Source organism: Sipha flava, unplaced genomic scaffold, assembly GCF_003268045.1.
Source record: "Sipha flava isolate LNK unplaced genomic scaffold, YSA_version1 102_pilon_pilon, whole genome shotgun sequence".
Taxonomy (NCBI): Eukaryota; Metazoa; Arthropoda; class Insecta; order Hemiptera; family Aphididae; genus Sipha; species Sipha flava.
In genome coordinates this window covers 404542-428257 of record NW_020271716.1, presented here as the reverse complement: position 1 = coordinate 428257, position 23716 = coordinate 404542, and the positions used below count along the sequence as shown (strand labels likewise).

The window sequence follows — 23716 nt, the reverse complement described above, 5'->3', positions numbered from 1 at the left end:
TCAAATATATCATATTATTGATATTTTTGCCAATTTTAAAAATAGACGACTTGAATTTGTGTTGTAAAAATTGTTGTTTTCTTTTTGTTATAAGATTTTGTAAAATTATAACAATCCCCCCCCTTACTATGGCTCTGGAGCCGCCCCTGCGTCACCGTCTAAAGTTCGAGACCCAACTCAGTCGTCGGGACCGACACCGGCAACGGACAATGACAACGATACGTGCAAATACCACACGAGATGTACCAGATATCGTATACACCATTACTGCGCAGCGGCCGACCGTAGGTTCCTGTAACGGTCTCATCGCTACACAACGCGCGTTCTTTCAAGAACGTCATTACTGTTATTATTATTAATATCGTTATCGTCTCTTGTCTTTGTCCGTTCGGCCGCGTCGTCGTTTCGGATAAAACGCGTACAAACGTTCTCCATCCCGGCCCTCTCCCTCGATAATCCCTCGACTGGCGGAGCGTATAAGACCCCCTGCACGCCGCGCGCGCACGTCGACAAAGCCGTCCCTCACCGCCGCCTACCAATAACGCACGGAGCGCGACAGCAGGGTTCCAATACCGTCCGGGACGCGGGTGGGTAGCGGTGCGTAGGTCGGTTGGTGGCGGCGGCGACAATGACGTGCGTCGGTTTTTCGCTACGACGGAGCGGAGTGGCGGTGTGCACCAGACTAGCAACAGTGGCGGCGGGTGGCGGTGCGCACGGGCATTGCAGCAGCAAATAGCAATACGACCGGGTCGCCTCCGCCGCCGCCGCCCGAGATTAATAAAACGTTCACACTACCGCGAGCTCGTGTGCGTGCGCCTACCACCGTTACCACTACCACCGCCGCGACGCCGCCGCCGCCACCGCCGCCACCGCGCACTGTTGATAACGCGGGAGTTGGCCCGTGCTGTTATGTGTGCGGCGTGATTAGCTGTTGGTCGCCCGTCGTTTCCTGTCGTCGCCGCTACCTCTGCCAGTCTTATTAATTTTATTTTGTTCTTGAATCACGCATCGCACCTATTTTTCCGATTTTCGTTTGTCCGTTCCCCTCGCCCGTCGTATTGTCCGGCTTTTTAACATCTTTCAACAGTTTTTTTCTCTTATTGTCCAGCAATTATTATTTATTACATAATTCTTCGCTCGTCGCCACCGCTCTTTAAACGGATGTGGCGCCGCTACGTCCGTTGTTAGCAGCATCGTCCCATCATCCGCGCATTCGCGCGTTCATGCTACGACGCTGTGTAACCAACAGCGACTGACAACGCTGAAGCTGTTCAGCACTTAACTTCCTCTCTTGCGTCGCCGCCGTCGCAGGGAATTATGGCTGAAAAATGTGTCAAAACGCCAACTACTGGCACTCGACCGGTGCCGATGAAATTGTTCGCTACCTGGGAAGTCGACCGCACTCCATCCAACTGTGTGCCTAGGTAAGTTATTTTGGAAAAATCTTGTTCAAAATTCTATCTCTATAGCTAGAGGTGTACCAAGGTAGTACCATTGCAAATTAGTAGGGTTTACACAATTTATGAGCACGTTTTTATTGTTTGACCAATGGTCCATAGAAACAATCTACTAGATTTGCATTCAATACTAACTGACTTACAATAATGTAATGATTACCTTTTTTGCCAATTCTAAACCATCATTCTATTTAATTTAAAGATTTTCAACTAGGTATACACACTGAACTGGATGCATTATAATTCCAACATTAATAATACTATCAAACATTCTGATACTTTGTTTGATCATCATGAAATTGATATATTACTACACAGTGCTATAATTCAATTCAAAAACTTTGTATACTTGAACTTTAAGTGAAAAATTTTTGTATTCTTTTGTGTTACATATTTATTGAAAATGAACATATTTTAAAATGCAAAACTCACCAATATAAAATAATCATAACTATACTTTTAACTTGTATTGGGTATTAAATAAATTATCAATGAAACTGATTCCTTATGACTCTTTGACTTTTGATTAACAATAATCTAACTAATCACATTCAGCATAGATGTGTCAGGTACTCATAATTTAAATGATAGTTTTGAAGTGTCAAATTCTCTGTAAATGTTAACAGAACTTAAAATAATAGATTAATCATTATTTTATGCAATAATCAAATTATTAAGTGATTTCATCATAATAAGATTAAATTCTAGATTATAAAATTATATTTATTTGTAGCATTAGGTGTTGATAATTTAAATGTTTTGCTTTAATAATTTTAAATTAGCGACTACGATAGTTTTAATATCTGCCTGCATAATTGCTTTAATATAAAATAGTAGCAATTGAATTATTTAAATACTCTATTTTTAACTGATTAATTAGCAGTTATACATATGAGTAATAATTTTTTAAATGGTTCATTTATTTTTAATTTACAAAATAAAATATGATGCACATATATCTTCATACATGGGTGTAGGTAAAGATTATGAAAACCCCCAAATCTCTCCTTACCTACGTCCCTGCATACAAATTTTGATATATATCTACCATTCTGTATATTATATCAAAACTATGCAATTGTATGCTAATACCTTGCTCAACTTTAATATTTTATTGTTTTATTATTTTTATTCAAATAACTATTATTATTCCATATTAAATATATGAAATAATGTTTAATGTTCAGAAAAGTAATTGAAATCAAGTTTGTCTAGTTACTATATTGTAACTACCTATTTTAAAACATATGTATCTATTAGGTATGTTTTTTTAAGTTTATAATTTAGCTATTTATTCAATTTCTGTTACACTGCTCAAATGTTTTCACTATATAAATCTAAAAATTATTAAATCAATTTTACCACTATTAATTTATATTTAAAATAAAGACAAGTAAATGAATGAATATAAAATTTGTTAATTTGTGCATACCATCAATAGAGTTCAAATTATTCTATATTAAAATGTTAAAATTTAAATTAATTGGTTTATCAGATAACTATGACAGTTCTATGTTATAATTATAAGTCATGCTTAACATTATTGTTTTTAAATGTACTTATATAAAATGCACAAATTAAATTGTTTAACTTTTACAACCTCTTAATGTATAATAACAAAATTGTTATTTGTTTAATTTTAAATGTATTTAGTGTTGCTAACTTATAAATCATAAAATTAAAGATTTTATATCCTACAACGTGTTGCTACTCTTTTCCACATCTGTAATGCATTGAATTAGTTTTTTCTTGTAATGAAATAAATGTGTTGTCAATAAAATTAAGGTAATGACATAAAAAATGATAAAATTGATGAAAAATCAAACTGTATGAAATTAAGATATTTTAAAATCAGGACCTAATGAGTAATTTTAAGTGACTATGTGTTAACTTTTATATTATTTTACTTGGAAATTAAATTATTTTAACAAATTAACTAAATAGTATTTATTTTTTATTTTTTTTTTTTACATTGTTTAAACCAACAATAAAAACTTGACAAATTTTTATATGAATCCATTTATAAATTTTATAATAAAATATTTGTTGTTTTTGTCCTATAATATTATAGCTTGCAATTATAATACAATATACAATTAGTTGTTATATCGTGAATTAATTTGGAAGCTGACATTGATAATAAAATTGATGATGAGGGAGATGACACTAGTAGAATAGGAGTTTTAGAGGAAATTGAGGGGAATAGAATAACCTTGCGAAGAGAATTTAGAAAGAAGGGTTATTAATATTATTTTATTTTTATTTTTTTCTAGCTACATCTACTATTTAAATTAATGTATCCTATTATGTATCTATATTTTTACTGTAACACTTACTAGGCTTAAAATTGAATCAAATATTTTGATCCCCAGTTAGATAAGATTTATTTGGCAAAAAGGAGTATTTATTTTAAATTTATCAAACTTTCTGTGTATGACCTGAACTTAATTTATATATTAGTTAATCATCTAGTATTGTTTATTTTAATATGATATAAATGTATTTCAATTATTTATATTATTATAAATTGTGGTATGTAGTTACTAAATATTATGCCTTGAGTCAGTACATGTAGTTTTATATATTAAGAAGTAAGACAAATTAAAAAAAAAAAAAACGTATCATACTTTTTTTATTATTACTTGTGTACCGAAGTCAGTATATAGGATATAAAATAATAAACGTTTTATTGATTATAGTTATTTGAATATGAGTATTATCCTAAATAATTAAATACATACTCAAAAAATATTATATCTAGCACGACCAATAAAAATTTGATTTTTACAATGAGTACCACGCAGTTACATTCATAATTAATTTTTTTGTTGGTCGTATGTATAATATATAAATAATACAATAAATATATGTTATGATAAATATTAATTGTTATTCAATATTTAGTTTGGTACTTATTGTTGTTTTAAATAAGAAATTATCTTAAAAGAATGTGTAATTAATTTATAAGTTATTCATGAAAAATAATTACATTATATAATACAATCGTCTGCAAAAGGTTAGTAGTCCAAATACGGACTGCATAGGACAAACATTTGAATCATTGACAAATCTTATATGTATCTTATACATTTTTAAATGATCATTATGAAAAATTAATATAGTATTTGATTTATCAAACTCAGGTTATAATTAGATAAATCAAATAAATTTTTTTTAAATATTTTACTTATAACTAATAAATAATATAATAAAATACAATTTTTTTCCTTGGACCTTATTTATTTATTATTTTAATCTTCTGGATTCCGATAAAAGTTTCTTGTCGGCCTCTGATATAATAAAATTTATTTATTTAAATATTATGTTATTTAGGCATCTAGTTATACTCAGCGTGGTTAATATTATGAAATGAAAAAAGTACTCAAGTAGGTTCCCATTATATAAAATAAAATATCTTATTAATTTCACAATATTGGGACTTAAACACATTTATCATTGTTAAAAATATGATAAATGATTACCTATAAGTTTTGAATACGTATACAGTATATATATGTGACTTTTACATTGAATACTTTTTAAGAAATTTCTATTGATATAAAATGATGTATGGCATTAAAAATACAAGTCTTGGTTATTATAATATTATAACATATAACTAATTGCCTGGATATCAAAAATAATTTATGGTAATGCTCTACTTTGAGAAATTTAATCAATATGAAATATTTACACAACTACAATCATATCTATTTGATAGTATGTCTGTCAAATTCTCAAATAGTCATTTTACTCTATCAATCGTAATTTATAATTCTATTGAACAAATTAACTTGTATAGATTATATACTGTAATGAGTGACCTTACGATGTGGCCAAAGGCAATTTGTTATCATAGTAATTATATTCTTAAAAATTAAAAAAAAGTATTTAATATGTGTAAAATAATTATTCTTGAAATTAAAACCATTTTTTCATTACATTATTTGCTTTTAAGATAAAATAATATTAATTATTAATTAATTCATCAAAAACTAAAAATTCTTTATTTTATTGAAGAAATTTTTACCTATTTACTGTCCCTTTATAATATCTACTTGAGTATAATAATTATTTATCCTACATTCATAAGATATTTTATGGTAAATTTTTATTTTGAACTATAAAATTACATAATATTATATTTACTAATGATTATTTTTTATCAAAACACCCATACCTTTCACACAAGTTGTATTTATAATGATTTGTTTATTTTTTGTCTATCTCTGAAAAATCTTTCTTTAGTTCTTAAAATGAATGAATCCAGGTATGAATCTATAATTCTAGTTTATACCATATTTGTCTTTGGATAATTTTTGATATAGTGCATTTACCTAAAAGCAAAATAACTATTTACTAATAGTCGAGGTCTTCACAAATTTAAACCTTTATATATATGTTTTTAAGTAAATGATATTTAATAAATAGATTTATAATGACAATAAACAACTTAACTGATTATAAGTTTAATTAAACCTTACTATAAATATTACTTAAATTAAATAACAGCTGACCCTTTGTGTTTATTTGTAGTAAAATATATAAAAATATATTAAATTATGTAATAGTATTACTGCATTTCAGATTTTATGAATACTTTTTATGAATTTTTTAATAATTTAAATGTTTTGTATTATAGATTTATTGGTTTACAGTATTGCGTTTTTCGCTTATATATTTTGTTAAATTTTTATAAATTGGTAATAAAATATAAAAAACATAACATTTTTAATGATTTTCAAAATAATTTTTTGAATATAATAATCATCTCACATTTTAAATAATAATATACCCTATGGTTGAGCATCAAAATGAACAAAGACAACACAAGTGTTATACAAATTTTCAATAATATTTCAAAATAAATAATAACATAAAATATAAATAAATTCCTAAGAAAATTATGTTAAGTGAAATCTGTATAAAAAATAATTATTTCAGGTAAGTATATTGTATTTTTTTACTATATTTTACACTTTTAACTATATGATATGTACCTATATAATTTATTGGTCTTACATTTTTTATGTCATAAAATATTCACTTTGGTTGTATAATTACTGTTAAAAACCACATATACCTATTAAAAAATAGCTAATTGCCAACATAGATATGTTTTTGTTTTTGTAAATTTTCTTTTATTTTGTAATGAGTTGTTTTATTTTTAGTTATCTTTTGGCATTTAAGAATATGATAAATAAAAAGGTAATAAATGACTTGTCAAAATAAACCTATGCACCTCCATCTTACTCATTATTACTTGTTGTAGTATAAATTAAAAGGAGATAACGTAGCCCTTGTTAGTATATCAGATATTACAATAATTTCATTTTTCTATGTTTTGTCAAAAAAATAAAATACTTTACCTAAATTATTGAAAATATGCTTAAAATTTAAAAATCTCAACACAAACATATAGTGGCAGTAACTGATAATAGTTTCATTTTTCTTCCATTGGTTTTATAATATACATTTACGTCAACCTGTTGTTGATACAATTTTATAGCGTCTAAAAACGCAGCCACAATATTTTACTGTAATCATATGCTTTCAACTTGATAAGATATAAGTTTTTCTACAATAAAAACAGAAGTGAAAGTTTTTTATTGTTGATAACCTGTTTTTATCAAGAATGTATATATTTACAACGACATCTAGTGGCAGCATCTACATAGGTGCTACTTATTTTAACAATAAGATAGTGTAACTGTATATTATTAAATCAATGCTTTAACCCTTGTAAAATCTGTGGAGGTGGTATCCTTATTTTTAAAAATAATTTAAGTACTTAATTAGTTTTATAATCGATGATTACTGAATCCTGGTAACCGAAAATTTGTATAATATTAATCATGACTACTTTGAGTATAATTGATTACAGATATCCAATCCTGTAGCATAACGTAATAGCTTTGTTAATTTTAACAGAAGTGTACACTTTTTCAATAATAGTGTACACTGTAGCGTTTTTTTTAAAAAAAGTGTATCTTTGATGTGTACACTACCCAAACTAACAAATGTGAAGGTATCATATTAGGTTTTTGATGTGAAGTTATTTGTTATCATAACTATATTTTTTTGTCATTAGTCAGTCAAAATATATACAGTACCTAAATATACACAATGTATAATAAATACAGAATAATAATTGCTATCAGCCAAAAATCTCTTATTTTTGGACATTTTTTATGTTATAATAAAAATATATTATATACAATAGATGTACTTCGTGCACATAATGTGTAATATCATGGGGTAGATAATAAATTAAATATTTTATAAGTATTAAAGTATTTAAACATGCTACAAAGTTTAATTTACTTGCATTATAATATACTTATTCAACTGCCCAGATAGTCAGTTATTTTTTTGTTGCTATATTATTGCTATAATACTTATGTTAACAGATAAAAGATAGTTTGATTATTCCATTTGTCATAATCTGCATGTTATAGCAAACAAACATGGGAAACTTTATGTATAATGTATAATAAATACATCATACCCAATATAGACAGTAAAATGATGCATCGTTTCTGAAATTAGTTATAAACTTATTAAGTGCCATCGGTCTCACTAATCGATTCAGTATATTATCAAGGGAGAGGGCCTAACATGGCCTATTTAATATTTGTTTTGATAGTTTTGTAAGCTTCTCGTTTGAGTATCACGTCCTTTTAAATTAAAAACAAAATATGTAATTTTGGCGTATTAGATATTTAAATTAATATTAGTTTAATTGTATAATTTATACTTGGAATTCTTTTGCTAAGCATTTTATATAACTTATTGCATACAATGCTTAAAATTACATGCATTTAAAATTTGTTGTTCATCTTTTTCGCAAAAAAAAAAAAAATAAAAATAAAAATTTAATAGGATCTTATATTGATATTATATTCAAAAAACCATAATTTATAATATTGCATTGAAATCAGCTATTTATTTCACTCGAAAAAGAAAAATAATAAAAATTAAAAAGTCTTAATTATTATTAGTTGGTCTTATAAATTATCATAGTTGTCATGGTCCAGTAATGTAAATGAATGGGAAGAAAAAAATTTTAACTATTAAAATTTGGAGACTGTTAGATTAATTTTTATTTCTTGGTAGATATTTTTCTTAATTTAGAAAAAAAATTATTGAATAACAAATAATATTGTAGAGAGTATTGGGATCAATATGGAAGAAACAAAACAATGTCATTTCACTGTGTTAGTTAAAATATGGTCGTAGAGGATTGTTATTGCTATTAATCTTATGGTTAATCTTCTTTGTAAATATTTATGAACCTTACATCTTGTATGCATAATTTTATATTTATTAAAAATGGTTGTATTTAAATAAATGATTATCGTCAAATAAAAATTTCATAATTTTTCGGAGGTGTTTATAAAAGCTAATATGATATTAAAAATTATAATATGAGAATGAGTAAAAATAACCTTTGTGTCTAAAATAGTTTATTTGAATATTAAGTTGAAATTTAATCTATGATAATCTGAGAATCTGAATATTTCAAAAAACGGATTTTTATATTTTTCGACATTAAATACTCAAGCATAAAATTATATGTTAATAATTTTTACAAAATAAATTATAATAAGAATTAATTTATATAAAATACAATACTTTGCTAACCGTTCTTAAATAAACCTCCCACAAAATAATTGAATTAGGATTACATTATTTGGACACTTGGCCTGACTGTGACATTTTCATAACATTTCCCCCATAGGGAGTAATTAAAACGTTTTTGTTATTTATAGGATACATGTATTAATAGAAACAAATTAAGTTTAAAATTATAACATTTAAATTTAAAATCGTGAGAATGTTATGGAGCCCATAAAATAAAATGTATATGTATCAAAATATTTGAAATAAATTACTTTCCAATGCACAAAATGGTAATAATATTATTTGTCAAAAAGTAATACTTTTATTTTTTATGGTTTAATTTTTATTGTACATAGTATATAAATCCTTTTTAAGTTATCTTCTGGTAATAGTTTTATTTTAATGTATGAACTTTTCTTAAATCCACAAAACGGCATACTTGATCCGTAAATAAAAACATTTAGTTGTACGGATTAAATATTGCTTTAAAATAAAATTATAATTGTAACAATTACTTGTTTTTCATTATAATCAGTACCATTTGATCTTTTTGATTAATCACCTTATATTATTATTGATAACGAAATAAAATCGTAAATCATAATTTTTCAAATGTTTTTTCATTTAATTTAACTACGATCGGTCAACTTCAAATGTTTATGAATTCTTGAATACCTTTTACGGAAAAAATATTTATTTTTTTACAAACTTATTAAATGATACCTACGTTATTTATTTATACTCGAATTTTGCTTTTAAATCTAAATTTGGAACTTTTTATAAATATTACTTATTATACATTTATAACTTTGATTCTTATCTTATTTCTATTTCAAATGTTGGGTTTTATACTTTGAACACGAGAGTAATATAAAATTCTTATATTATAATAAGAATAGCTATCTCCTTGATTTAAAGAAATTTAAATTGTTCGGCAAAAGAATAATAATGTTTGTTTTAATTCTGTTTTATTATGTATTTATCAAATAGTCTTCAATGTTTTTTGGTTATTACTGGAGTGCAGATTTTTATGAAAAAACATATTTTTAATGGATGTATGCACAACAACGGGAGTAAGATATCTCAACGAATTATAGTACATAAAATCTGATCACAGCATTTTATTTTACATATTGATATAAAAGCATATTTTTATAAATTTTACTAATATTTTTCAAGAATATTACAAGCATATATTCAAATTTTTAAGAAAATATAAATTCGCACTCTAGTTATTACTCTTGAGTGTAGATATAAATGAAATTAAAAAAATTTCTTCTAATAGTAAAATTTGAGGTCATACACCCCTGTTCATTGCTCTATTTTTTAGTAAATGAATCTCAGGCGAGTTCGTTTTATATATGTAAATTGAAATTTTTTTTTTATGATTTATTATTGGTCATTGCTTGCCGTAAATATTTTATTGGTTCTACTTTTAAAGCCATATGCCATAGTAAAATTTCTGAAGATACTAGTAATTAACTAAAAATACCGATGATATAATATTAACATTACCTAAATTAAGACATAAATAATTCTGAAAATTACCATCTAAAACTATGGGATATGTATCTTACTACCTAGTGAATATTTTTCCTAACTATAATTCAAAATTTTTCATTAACCTAATTATTTTATTTAAATATTCTGTTAATATTTTTAATTTTTAGAAATTTGAAGTTAATTCTTATTGAGTAAATAGTTCTTTACTCTAAAAATGTTATAAAATTAATATCTTGAGTTTGATGTTACTCGCATTGAATACTTATTTAATTGTTATAAATAGAAATAGGAAGTGGAGATAATAAAAAAAAACTAGTAGATAGTAGGTATGTTAATATTAGTAATATGCTAGTAGGTATGTTATTTTTAATTCTTATTGTGCAATATTTTATTGTTTTAAATATTTCTCTGCTAACTTAAATTTTTCTTTACAAATAATATAATTAACATACAAACATTAAAAGAAACCTTCTTCATTTGTATATTAGTTGTTGTTTTTATTCAGTTATTGAGATGGATGTTTCAACGTAATTGAATCATCTTTTAACACAGGATACATTTTAATTAGTAAATTTTTATGAATCGTGTAACACCCTATTTAACTACACAATATTGTATTATTGCAATGAATAATACATTTTATCATAAATAGTATTCGTTTTTCATTGTACAATATTAAAAAAATATTTTTATATCTATAAATATATAGAAGAAGCCTGTTCTAAATTTCCAAACAAAACAATGTCCTTACTTCGATTTATATATTTTGTACTTCCCAATTAGTTATTTAAAAATAAATATATATGGATATTAAATATGTTTAAAATTAATATGTCCTTTAAATATTATAAGAAATACTTACTATATATTTTATCTTTAATTTTATGATAATTTGTTAATAGATACAAAAATCTTTTTTTTTGGCATTGTAATCTTATTTACAGTTTATGTCAGTTATTTTTGGCATTAGGCCCTAAGTATTGGGTTTTTACCTAACATTAAAAATCAACAAGTATTTGTGTATCTATATTACCAATAAGACGTAAATACATTTTACTTAAATGTTATAATTATTCTGTTTACAAAATTAGATATTATTTTTACTATTTACAATGTTTTTTATATTTTTACTATAATTTTATTTTATTTACTTAAGTTTGAAAAAATAATTTTGACTTCTATAAAAGTACTTAGGAATGCTTTTAGTGATATGAAAATAAAAACATTTGGCTCGCTGTAAATAATTACGAAGTTCAAACTTTATTGTGCATACTAAGTTTCTACTTTATCTTAGAAACATAAATATACATTTCACGATTTCATATGTGACACTTAAATAATGCACCTATAATGTAAATTAATGAAATACGTTGTTGTTAAAAACACCATAATTACAATAAATTAAATTAAATATAATTTATTTTATAAGAAATACGTAATTTTATAATTTTATTGAATTGTTCATTTTATTTGAAGATTCAATTCGTTTCTTTTTACCATTTAATCGCCAGTTTCCAACCACAATCCATCAGTATTAATCAATGTTTTCTGGTGGAAATTCGATAGCGAATGATTTGTCACAGTATTATGATACGGTTTACTTAATTTCCCAATAGAACACTTTCACTATCTGTGTATTCCGTTCCTACCATTTCATAAATAGTATATATATCAGCGACACTGTTGTGTTGTTCCGGATATGGGTTTTCCGACAATTATTATCGAATGAAAGTGTATATATAACTACTATAGTTTTTTCGTCCAGTCATTCAAATGGTTTATATAAATTTAGAGTTTCGAGTGAAATAATATAGTTCATATAATATTCTATAGTTGTCGTGGTACAGTTCATTTTGATCAATTTATGTGTGCGTAGTAATTTTTAATTCGTACGGCATAACAGTTTACAATTTGGTCAACATCCTTAACAAATATTGTAATTTCACTGAAAAAACATTTAGTTATTTGAAAAATATCCAAATAAAAAATAGTTAATCCAGAGTTCGTTTTTATATAATTATATAATTAACTTTTATACTTAAATGTTTTTATTTTATAAATACATTGTATATTTTCTATGACTATAAATTAATCTATATTAAACCTAACCACTAAAAACATTGATTCATCAAAAACAACATTATTTATCTTATAGTTCTTACGTTGACACATATTTATATGGGTTTTAATTATTGATGTTATTGATTTAGAAATGAATGAAATATGTGTTCAAATAGTTTGTTTAATAATAGTTTATGCTATAATAAATAATGACCTATACAAAATGATATGTAGTTTAATTCGATTTCAATTAATAAATGTTATATAAAGTTTTACCAAACATAATTCATTTAAAACTCATTATCATAATGATTATTATATTTTTTTTAAATATTTTGTAAATTTAAAATAAAATGTACTTCTTGAATAGAAAAAATTTTCTCAACATATACTAAATTAGTTGCAATATTATATACTTTTTTTAGCCTTTATGAAAGTCTTAAAAACTTGTAAGATCAATGAAGTTTTTATTGACTCGTATAGCTTTTTGTGACTATGGCAACCTCTACGAAACACAGAAAAATGATTGAAACATAATTTTACGTACAAAATTTTTTATTAATTATTTCTTATTACGCAACCTCGCGTTATGAAAAAATATGCAGCTAACGTTAGCAATCAATACTGATTTTAGGATCAACAGGCTAAGTTCAGATTAAGTACGCACATTTAATGCAATGTGTATTTGGTATGCACGTCACATTAATACTAACTTCTTCTAGTTATTTTGTCCTTTACATAGTTATTGTGCCACACAAAAAGTCCTTGGTTACACCGCGCTCTCTTTTGATTATTTCGCTATCCTTTTTTAACATACCGATTTTAAAACGAAATCCACTAAAAATAATTAATATAAATAAATATATATATATTATACAAATTGTTCGATAAACATTATATGTTTCAAATTTTCAAATATACAGAATATTAATTATATATTAATTAATTATATTAATTATTCTTGCTTATAAGTCAGACTATGCTTTGATCCACTTATTTTATATTTTAACAAAATATATTTGTGTTTAGGCTCTTACAAAGTACATACCTATCGAGATACTTATGCAATTTACGACATTCTTAATACTTCGTTAAATATATGTGTAGTGTAATATACTTAATATTTTTATAGTGAACGTTAAAGCAACTACTGAATGTTAATTGAAGATATTTAAATAATTCATTTTATCGGTTACTACTATCGTTGTTTACGTATTTTATAAAATGCTCTGTACAATGTATGATATTTTAATTGAAAATCTATTATAGAAATTATAGAATTGAAATTGGAACAAATATGAATAACTAAGGTCACTCTTGAACAATTTTTGAACTCATGCCAATAGTTATAATAAAATTAATTATATTAGTAAAACAAAAACTATTCTGAGTTATTGACGTTTTTAAATATCAAAAGCCCTACGACAATTTAATTTAAATATGTTATTTTAAACATTTAAGCTATTCAATCCAATAAATAGTAACTACTTACTAAGATAATACCGAGGATAAGACTAAATGCAAGTATTTTATAAAAATATTATTGCGCAGATAGGTAAATGTTGTTGCTTATCGTATTATTTTCAATATACCAAAAACTTAAATAATAACTTTTTAAAAGTTTTAAGCCATTTTCTAGGATTTATCTTATGATAATTCTCCATTATTTTTATTAATTTAAATTAGACGTATGAATGTCACATAAACATTAAAACCTACGTATTATGTAAAACACAATGTTTAATTTCAATTTTGTGTTATAATAGTAATACAAAAAGCAATGCGAACTGTTTTGAATTTGTAGTTCTTATTATAAACACTTTATTTTTAATGAAATTAATTTATTGTAATTAGTCCTTAACTAGGATTGGTATTTAAATAACCAAAAAAATAACATTCACGTTTTAGAACGATTTGTCTTTTCTCTAACTAAATTTTCAACAATTTTGATTCGCCTAAATTCTATTATATTTAATTTAATTATGAACAAATATGAAAAATTTGATTTATAAACATAAAGATTTTATATTATTAAATATAAGTTTTTGTTTTCAAAAACTAATTTCAATATATTGTTTGAAAATACTTAATTAACTTTTACCCATAAGAAATTATGGCATTTTTATTATTATCTAATAATCATATATACCTATTTATGTTTTATTTATTTTTAAGATAATATTGAAAAAATATATGTTTAAATGTTTAGAAAACCTTATCGATGATTAATAACGCTGTGGAATAATTTTATCGTAAAAACATAAATAGATTATACACTTTTTTTTTAATATTTCATAATCCTACATAATATCCCATGTAATGTATATGTAAACGTAAACAGTTAAATCTGTTATCAAAACCAATCTAGTTGTTAACATTTCTCGAGTGAGATGTCTATAATACTGTAGGTACATAAAGTATATAAATGCAACCGATGCATTGATGTTTTGATTATGATAAAAATGTTAATATCCGATATTACCCATTTTAATACTTGATGGGTTCCGTAAATAACAAAATAACAGATAAAAAACCATTGTGTAGATTAGTAATTCTATCTAGAATAAAGTAAATATAATACAAATTAATACATTTAAATTAACATTTTTTTTTAAATCGATTGATCTTAAATATCGGTGCTTGAGATTGATTTTCGATGTAATCCGTTTAAATTATATATTCCTAGTCTAATAACATTAATTCGAAATTTCTTATTCGTATATTTATTTATTATAATTATTTGATTTATTTTATTTTATTGTAAATTTGATTTGTCTACTCAATTTTATAATTGTATAATTGTTTTTTTTTGTTTACGCGTGTTTACTATATTTATATTGTATGTATGTAAATTATTAAAATACTATTTATAACAGGAGCGTACCCAGACATTGTTTATGGAGGGGAGGGTCCAAAATTTTTATTTTATCTGTTCTCTAATTATAATTATAATTTAACTCAATACCAAAAAATTACTGTTAATATACTATAGTGTGGTTTATACATTATAGGTATATTATATAATCTATTAACTTTGTGTATTGAAGATAATGGGAAATTAAAATATACTATATACTATTATTATACTATTTACTATTAAACCGTTAAGTATGTAGAAATTTCAATGAGGGGTCCGGACCTAACCCCCCCCCTTGAGTACACCCTTGATTGTAAAGTAGTTTTATTATTTTATAATACTTATTATTTGTGAACTCTAATGTTTGTGATTTTAATAATGGTCAAATATTTGAATTATTATTAATTACTCTTATTTTTAGTATTAATTAATTTCGGAACCGTTATATCATGGTTACATAGAATATAGATCTTATGTTGTAAACACTTAAAAAGTATTTAGCGACTGTTTATACTCGTATTATATCATAAATGTTTACTCGTGATATATGATCTAGAATTATCTGTTATTAATTAATAATTGCTTTATTCATGATAAATATTCAATATCCATATAACAATATAACATACCTAAACCTTAAATGTAACTAATACATCAAAATATATTACCTATGTGTTTACATACTTAGTTTCAAGGTGCATACAAATCCGTTTTAAAAACTAACTACGTCGTATTATATTCTTGATAATCAAGTTAAAATACTTTATTCATTTTTTAAATTTTAACAATATTTTACTAATGAATTTAGTTCAACTATTTTGTTTGTATATAACTTAACACGATTTTTCCTTTTAATTTATATCAATTTTATAAATATTTTAAAATACCTATTTATATAAAAAGAAAATCATTTTAACCAACGAAAAATTCAAATTTTTTATTCTAATATTAGTTAAAAAATATAAATTTTAATGTGTAGATACGATTTGAGATTTTTCTTAAATGAATAATTCAAAATGTTGCAGATTAAGAAAAAAATCTTATGTTTTTTTTTTTTTTTGAACCGACTACATTGGGGATTATATGAAAACAACTTCTCAACTAAAAGAAATATGAACTTAACTATATAAACTTAACCTTATATTTAAATGAATTGGTGTTGTTCTGTTAATTATTATTTATTTATATTATTAATTCTTTACTAATTATTATATTATTTAATTGTAATTTTTTTTTTCTTATATTATGCAGGCAATTGATTTATTTCTACATTTTAAAATGTTTTATATTTTATACAATTTTAACTTTGACCGCATGTATCAGTCTCTGTGTCATTATTTATTAACCCCTTTATTTAATGTAAAATCTAAAATAAAAATTAAATTAAATTGATGACAAAATATATAGTTACAATTTTGAAAAAAAAATTTAAAAAGGATAGATGTACTATAAATGTATCACTTTACATTTTTTTAACTCTCTCTCACACACACACACACACACACACACACAAACAAAAATTTAATGATAACGTTCTATTTATATAAAAATATTGTTTGACTCTGAGTCTGATTCCTAACTATCGTAACTTTCATAACAATTAAAAAATCTATAAAAATATTCAAACTATTATGTAGGTATTATATTTAATTTAGGTAACCTAAAAAAATAATACATTTTTAACATGACGTGTCATTTAAATATTATATTGTCGCCCAAAAATTTTTATTTGTTCTATTGTCTGGGTCATTTTTATCGGGTTTATTTTTTAGTTTATTTAATACCTACTTATATTTATCGATTCGGATTAATATTCCGACATGTGCATTATATAAAACCCAATAATCGCATTGAATGTTTTCATTATATATATATATATATATATATAGACAAAAGTCTAAAGTGTATTTAATCATTTTTTTTTTTCATTAGAATCTCAGATTCTTAACCTTTTCGAGTTCTAGGGTCCCAGACCTCTAATATATAAATAGCAACTTATCTGTTATGAAAATAATTTTTATTTTTAATTATTTTAATTCTTTAATTTTAAAATAGATGAATTATTATTAGATTATTAGAAAAATTTAGATATCGATAGTGAATATTGTGTTACTATACTAGTTTTAAATATTTAAAATATATTTCAATGAATTAATAACCTATTAGTTATTACTAATTACTTATTAATAATATCTATAAAATCTATTTAAAATCTTGGAAATGTCGTTTTATTTTATATATCACCAATGCAATTATTAATATTTGGTAAAAGCGTTGTTATTTCTTATAATGTTTTTCTTGTTATGTTTGCGTAATTTAGTAATGTCTTTAAAATTAATCTGAATTACAATCTACTAAATTGTTCCGCTATTATGAAAAAAAAGTATAATTTTCTTTTCAACTTGTTTATTTTGTTAACTTATGTAACTATATATATAATAAACAGTTAATGCCGTAAACAATAGAATTACAAAAAATATTGTGTTGATTGCGATATTCAACTATTATTCTTTTAGTTATAATATTAATTATAAAGCTATTAATATAAAGTCTTATAATATGTAACATGAAGCGGTTAGTTAATCTGTGTCGATTAAGTTCAGTTGTTAAAAACATTCATACTAGTTTCCAATAATTAGAAAAATATACTGGTATACTGTTGTTTCTAGAGTTTTATATTTTATCTATCCAAATGCGGTAAAAGTCAAATAAAATAATATCTGACTCATGAGTCCTGACGTCGCCATTAATTCGTCTAATATTTAGATCGGGACAGTTCAAAATTGTTTTTTAGTATAGTTACAATTATATTGATCATGCTAAGAAAACGTTAATTTTAATTAACATTGATTAAAAATGAATCGTATGAATATAAGAAATAATTATACAAATAATTATGAATTATAACTATTAATAAAAATATATTCTGTTTAATGCATTTATTATTTTTCGAGCAATTTAGTATTCAGAAATTCTAATATAAAATATGTACCAATTATCTAGAAAAACAATTCACTTTTACTATGAAATTCGTCATCGAAAAAAACATTTTGTCGTTTTATATTTTAATTTATTTATTAATAATAAAGAGTAGTATGTATTATATTATATTTAACAGCAAAATCTTATATTATTCAGTGTGTATTACTATTTAATTTATGTAATATTTTATGTATTAAACAATAATTTACATGTACCGCATGTTCATTACATAAGTATAAATATTAATTTTAGAAAATGCTCCATTTTATTGTTAGAATTAATATCGCTTACGTGGACGCAACCACTAATCATCGCTGTAGTCGTTTGCATTTTTAATAAAAACAGATTTCCTAAATAAAATCATATTAGAAATTCTTCAGAAATCTATTTTATTAAACTGAATTTTAACAATGACAGTAACTTCTAGTGGCTGCGTCCACGTAGGCATTATCAGTTGAAAAAATATGATGGCGTATATGTATAATATGTTTTACAATCAATGATTTGAATAATTATTTATTAATATTAATTATATATTATAATATATTTAATATTGTTAAAGCTCCGTATTTGTTATTCTGTATTTATCAAATACGTAATTAAGTCAATAAAGATAATTTACATTATGCAATAGCTGTACACTTATGTCATAACAATTAAGATATAATTCACCTATTGTCAATGGTATTCATTGATGAGCATATTTAATCATGTTTTTTCGTATTTTAACTAAGTTTTATTATTCTTATCTAATTTAAAAAAAAAAACACTTTGATATAGTACGGTATGGTATTTACACCTTTACTTAATTTTTTTTTAATACTTTGAATGAACATCAATGAAACTTATTTTGTAGGTAATTATTTTGGTATTTAAGGTGAAAAATTGAAATTTGGTTGTTGTATTTTCAATTAAGAATAATATTAGAAATATATTATTTTTACTGGTTTAGATATTGATAAGAATATGTAATATAATATTTATTGTTGATTAAGTTTTAATATCTTTATTCTATAATAGAAAATTAATCATTTTACCAAAAGAATTTGTTTCAATATGTATGTCCTCAAAATACATTCGTGAGCAATTATTGTTTATACGTATATCCAAATATAAATTAATCTAATAGAGTATCATTTTATTTCCCCTTAAGAATCAACATACAATACTCTTACATACACGAGCAAAAGAATATGAAATTGATTAGATCATTAGATTAATATAACAATAAACTTGTGTTTCAGAGTATGCTCGATGAATTTAACAAAATTGGTGCTAACCAAACCACTGGGATCAGACATGTCATCTTCGTTAACCATAGCTGTGAAAATGCAAGTGCGTATTACATGTTTCAAGAGTTAACAACTTCTTTATTCTATATCATTTAACTGTATTAATCAAATACTATTTATATACTACATACAAAATTATAACTTAGGGATCAAAGAGAACTTTACGAACAAATGAACTACCCTTGACTGTAAATGGTTCCTTGGAAATAGAACTGCAGTTGAACTTCTGTCTTCAGGTATTTTATTAGTGACTGTTTAAGTATGAACATATTCTGATAACTATGTTGAACTGTATAATTATTTTATGTAGTATCCACACTTCTTAAAAAGAGATGTCAACAAATTACACGTAATGCTTCAACGTCGAAAGAAATATAAAAATCGTACTATACTTGGTTTCAAAACATTAGCAGAAGGAGTCATTAATATGTCACTTGTAATTTTATATCGACTGATAAAATTTAATTTTGTTCAGTCTTAATGTTTAATTTTGATTTAGGTACTGCAAAGACCTCTCGATCTCGAATTAGAACTACTCAGTGATTCTAAAGATCCCAAATCTCTTCTAGGCCGGGTATACATTGTGTGTTTAAATAGTCAACCTGTCGATCATGAAGATGCTACCAAACCAGTCACAGGTGATACATTAATTACTATACTTATTAATTATTACTACCATATTTATCCTAAATGTTTTTAATAAATTATACAATGTACCCTCTTTGTAGTAAAGACATTCAGCTGAGTTTATTTAAGTACATAATTATAATTAAAATAAATTCAAATTATGTAGGAAGAGGTCAAGAGTTTTCCGACGAAGACGAAGAATTTAGTAGTGGAGAAGAAGCGTCTGATTCTGAACCTACTTTGGAAGACCGACGGCGGAAAAAAAATATTGCAACAGGAAATGCCAGAGTAAAATAAGATTTTTTTTTTTTAATTTATGTGTTATAGAATTATAAAATAAATATGTAAAAATATTTTCTTGTAACATTATATTAAATGTCGTTTGTTATTTGTTATTAAACAGCAAAGAAATCTAAAGCAAAAGTTTATTGCACTTCTAAAACGATTCAGAGTCAATGAAGATTTACATTCATTAGAAAATGACAGGGAAACGATTAGCCAAAAGTTATCAGGTATATTTAATAAAACATTTTTAATTTTAAATGTTTATGAACTTCCGTTTTTAGGGGGTGATATGGATCCAGCTGATATAGAAGATCTTTTTGAAGAACTGGAAGACTTAAGCGATTCAGGGCCAGATCTGGACACATTATCTATTTTATCTACACCAAAACCATCACTTCGTCCATTCTTTTCCAGTTCTCGAACAAACATGATACATGAAGGCCTTTCAGGTTCGTAATAAAATGTATAATCTGGGGTACTCCAAAACATGATGTATCAATTATTTATGATATAAGTATAAATTTTATGGTGCAATATCTTACCTTTTTATTGAAATTTGATTTTTTATTCATTCAATATTTATAGTATCTATTATTATGTTCAATAACAATTATTTATGATCTCAATCAAGTATTTTTATTTTCCAACTCACATAAATGAATTGCATTTAGTTTATCTACTTGGCAATAACCTAAAATAAAAAGTCATAATATTCGTTTTATGAAACCAAATAGGTTTATTTATACATACAGTAGAGTATCGCTGGACCGGACTCTATCCTGATTATACGGAATGATTTTTTTTTAAGTTACATATAAATATTTTTCCCAATATTAAATCGAAACGATAAAATCTTTACACATACATGGTTACTTCCCGAATAATTAAAATTTCATAGAGGTACTTATAATTATGCTATAATTTAGCAAGACTCTATAGTATTTTGTTATTTTATTTCATATACCTCCTTAGTATTTAATAAGCTAAATGTACATGTTGTGAATATAATTAATAAAGTAATGATGTACAGAATTTAACTGTAGGTTTATGAAAATTTAAATGTAAAATGTCAGTGTATTTACAATATACAATGTACATATAACAATACATAAAAAACTGGGTTGACAATGTCTCAATGTTACATAATTAGCTTCGCCACTGACCTTTACCGGATTATAGAAAAAAAATATTAAATCCTAATTTCTGTTATTTATAATATTGAGTATGTTTTAGTAAACTTCGTTTAAATAGTTTACGAATTTGGTTGTTAATTGTCTTACTATATTTTTAATGAAAAATGTTGTTTTATTTGCTTTAAGTATTCGTGAATTATTTGATTCAAAGAACTATAGAACAATTTTTTAGTAGGTAAAAGAAAAAATATTGAATTTATCGTTAATTTTGGTAAAAATCGTCGGTTTAGAGGTACATAATTTGATTTATTATTATTTAGCTAATTCATATTTACCTTTATTAATATTTCAATAAAACCTTATTAGATCAAAAAATGTTTTAAAATACTATTCTAAAATTTTATTGCAGTTTAAATATTGATTTCGTAAAAAACATATTAAATTTTAAGAAAGTCGTGAGGAAAATATTGCGTTATTAATTTCATACGTGTTTAAGTTTTAATTATTATCATAATTAGCATGTGAATGATTCTCCTATTTTTTTCGTAATAAATTCAATGTATATTTGTATTTCATAATAATGTCAGTATGTCAATGAAGACTTAAATACCTATTATTTTCAATTGAATTAACTTTTTTGTTGAGATGACGATGTAATATTTTTATTTCTAATTAATAAAATATTTTTTATTTTGACAAAAAACCATAGGCATATGCTTTGCCAAGGATTTATATGTTTTGCGCTTATTTACCAATAGTGACTTCGAAAACACGTTTTATAATACAAATATTGCCTAACAAGCTTACAGCTCTGTGTGCGTTAAGGTATAATAAAAACACGAATTGTTGTAGCTTAGAAAATATACTATTAAATACACTTAATCTTCACACCTTCGCGTTTAGGGTATACTTTGGTATTAAACTGTATTTATATTTTTAACAAATATTTTATAGATTTTATTATTATTGTTTTAGTATTATTAGTCCTTAAATAGAGTACTAATTTATATAAAATATACCTAAAATATTTATATATTTCTAGATTTTTTTTTCTTTATTGGATTGATATATTTATATATATACTGACTGTTGTTTCATAAATTATAATTAGTAGTAATAGACCTGACATTTTCAATGTCTATATTTTTCTCTAATTTGACAATAACAACTAAAGAATTTAGTAATAATAAATATATCACATTCCATACATTATTATTTGGTATTATATAAATCAATATTAGATTGATACTCATATGCGTACGCACTGGGGTGCCAGATGTATCAGAGCCCCCCCCCAAAAAAAAAAAAAAAAAAAAATTGTAAATTGGTCCAACAATTCAAGTCTAAGAGTGAGGGGCCCGTATTTCAACTAATATTGCTCAAATTATATGTAATTTATTCTAAAATATTTGGTAAAAAATACTTAAATGATTTTTCGTAATAGAATAAAAAACATAATATTCTAAATGTTCGTGCAAAAACTTGTTATTATAATATAACAGCTGCGATTAACTACAAAAGTACAAAACATAAATAATTGAAACTATTAGAGAAAAATATACGAGATTCAAGGAAAACATATTCGCTGGGACTAATATACCACAATATTAAATAAAAAATTCATAAGTTATGTTCATTAAATTATTTATACATTATAATGTATTAAATATACCTGCACGTTTTGTTAAGATAAGGTCCATTATATAGGTACTATATAATCGCATTTATTGTACAATTAATTAATACAAAATATTTATTAATCCATTTTTGCTTCTATTGAAGTTATAAACTAATTATGTCACTCCCTATATAAAATATAACTTCTGTAAAAGGTAAAGTTGTACTAAACTTATAAAAATAAATCGAATGATTTTCTTTTTTGAAATAGTTATTAGA

General features: G+C 24.4%; 1 protein-coding gene across 2 annotated transcripts in view; it reads left to right on the top strand.

The window, feature by feature from the left end:
* Positions 1 to 814: 814 nt before the first annotated feature.
* The window catches only part of LOC112681320 (phosphofurin acidic cluster sorting protein 1), a 31550-nt gene continuing 8648 nt past the window's right edge, over positions 815 to 23716 (top strand). Inside the window, exons 1-8 of one of the 2 annotated variants that reach the window (XM_025551588.1) lie at positions 815 to 1424; positions 19728 to 19818; positions 19922 to 20011; positions 20086 to 20211; positions 20275 to 20413; positions 20569 to 20690; positions 20806 to 20914; positions 20969 to 21136. In XM_025551588.1, coding sequence (XP_025407373.1) covers positions 1318 to 1424; positions 19728 to 19818; positions 19922 to 20011; positions 20086 to 20211; positions 20275 to 20413; positions 20569 to 20690; positions 20806 to 20914; positions 20969 to 21136 — 952 coding nt within the window. In that variant the 5' untranslated portion in view covers positions 815 to 1317. The remainder of the gene's footprint in view (positions 1425 to 19727; positions 19819 to 19921; positions 20012 to 20085; positions 20212 to 20274; positions 20414 to 20568; positions 20691 to 20805; positions 20915 to 20968; positions 21137 to 23716) is intronic. The other variant, XM_025551596.1, reaches the window with a different exon arrangement.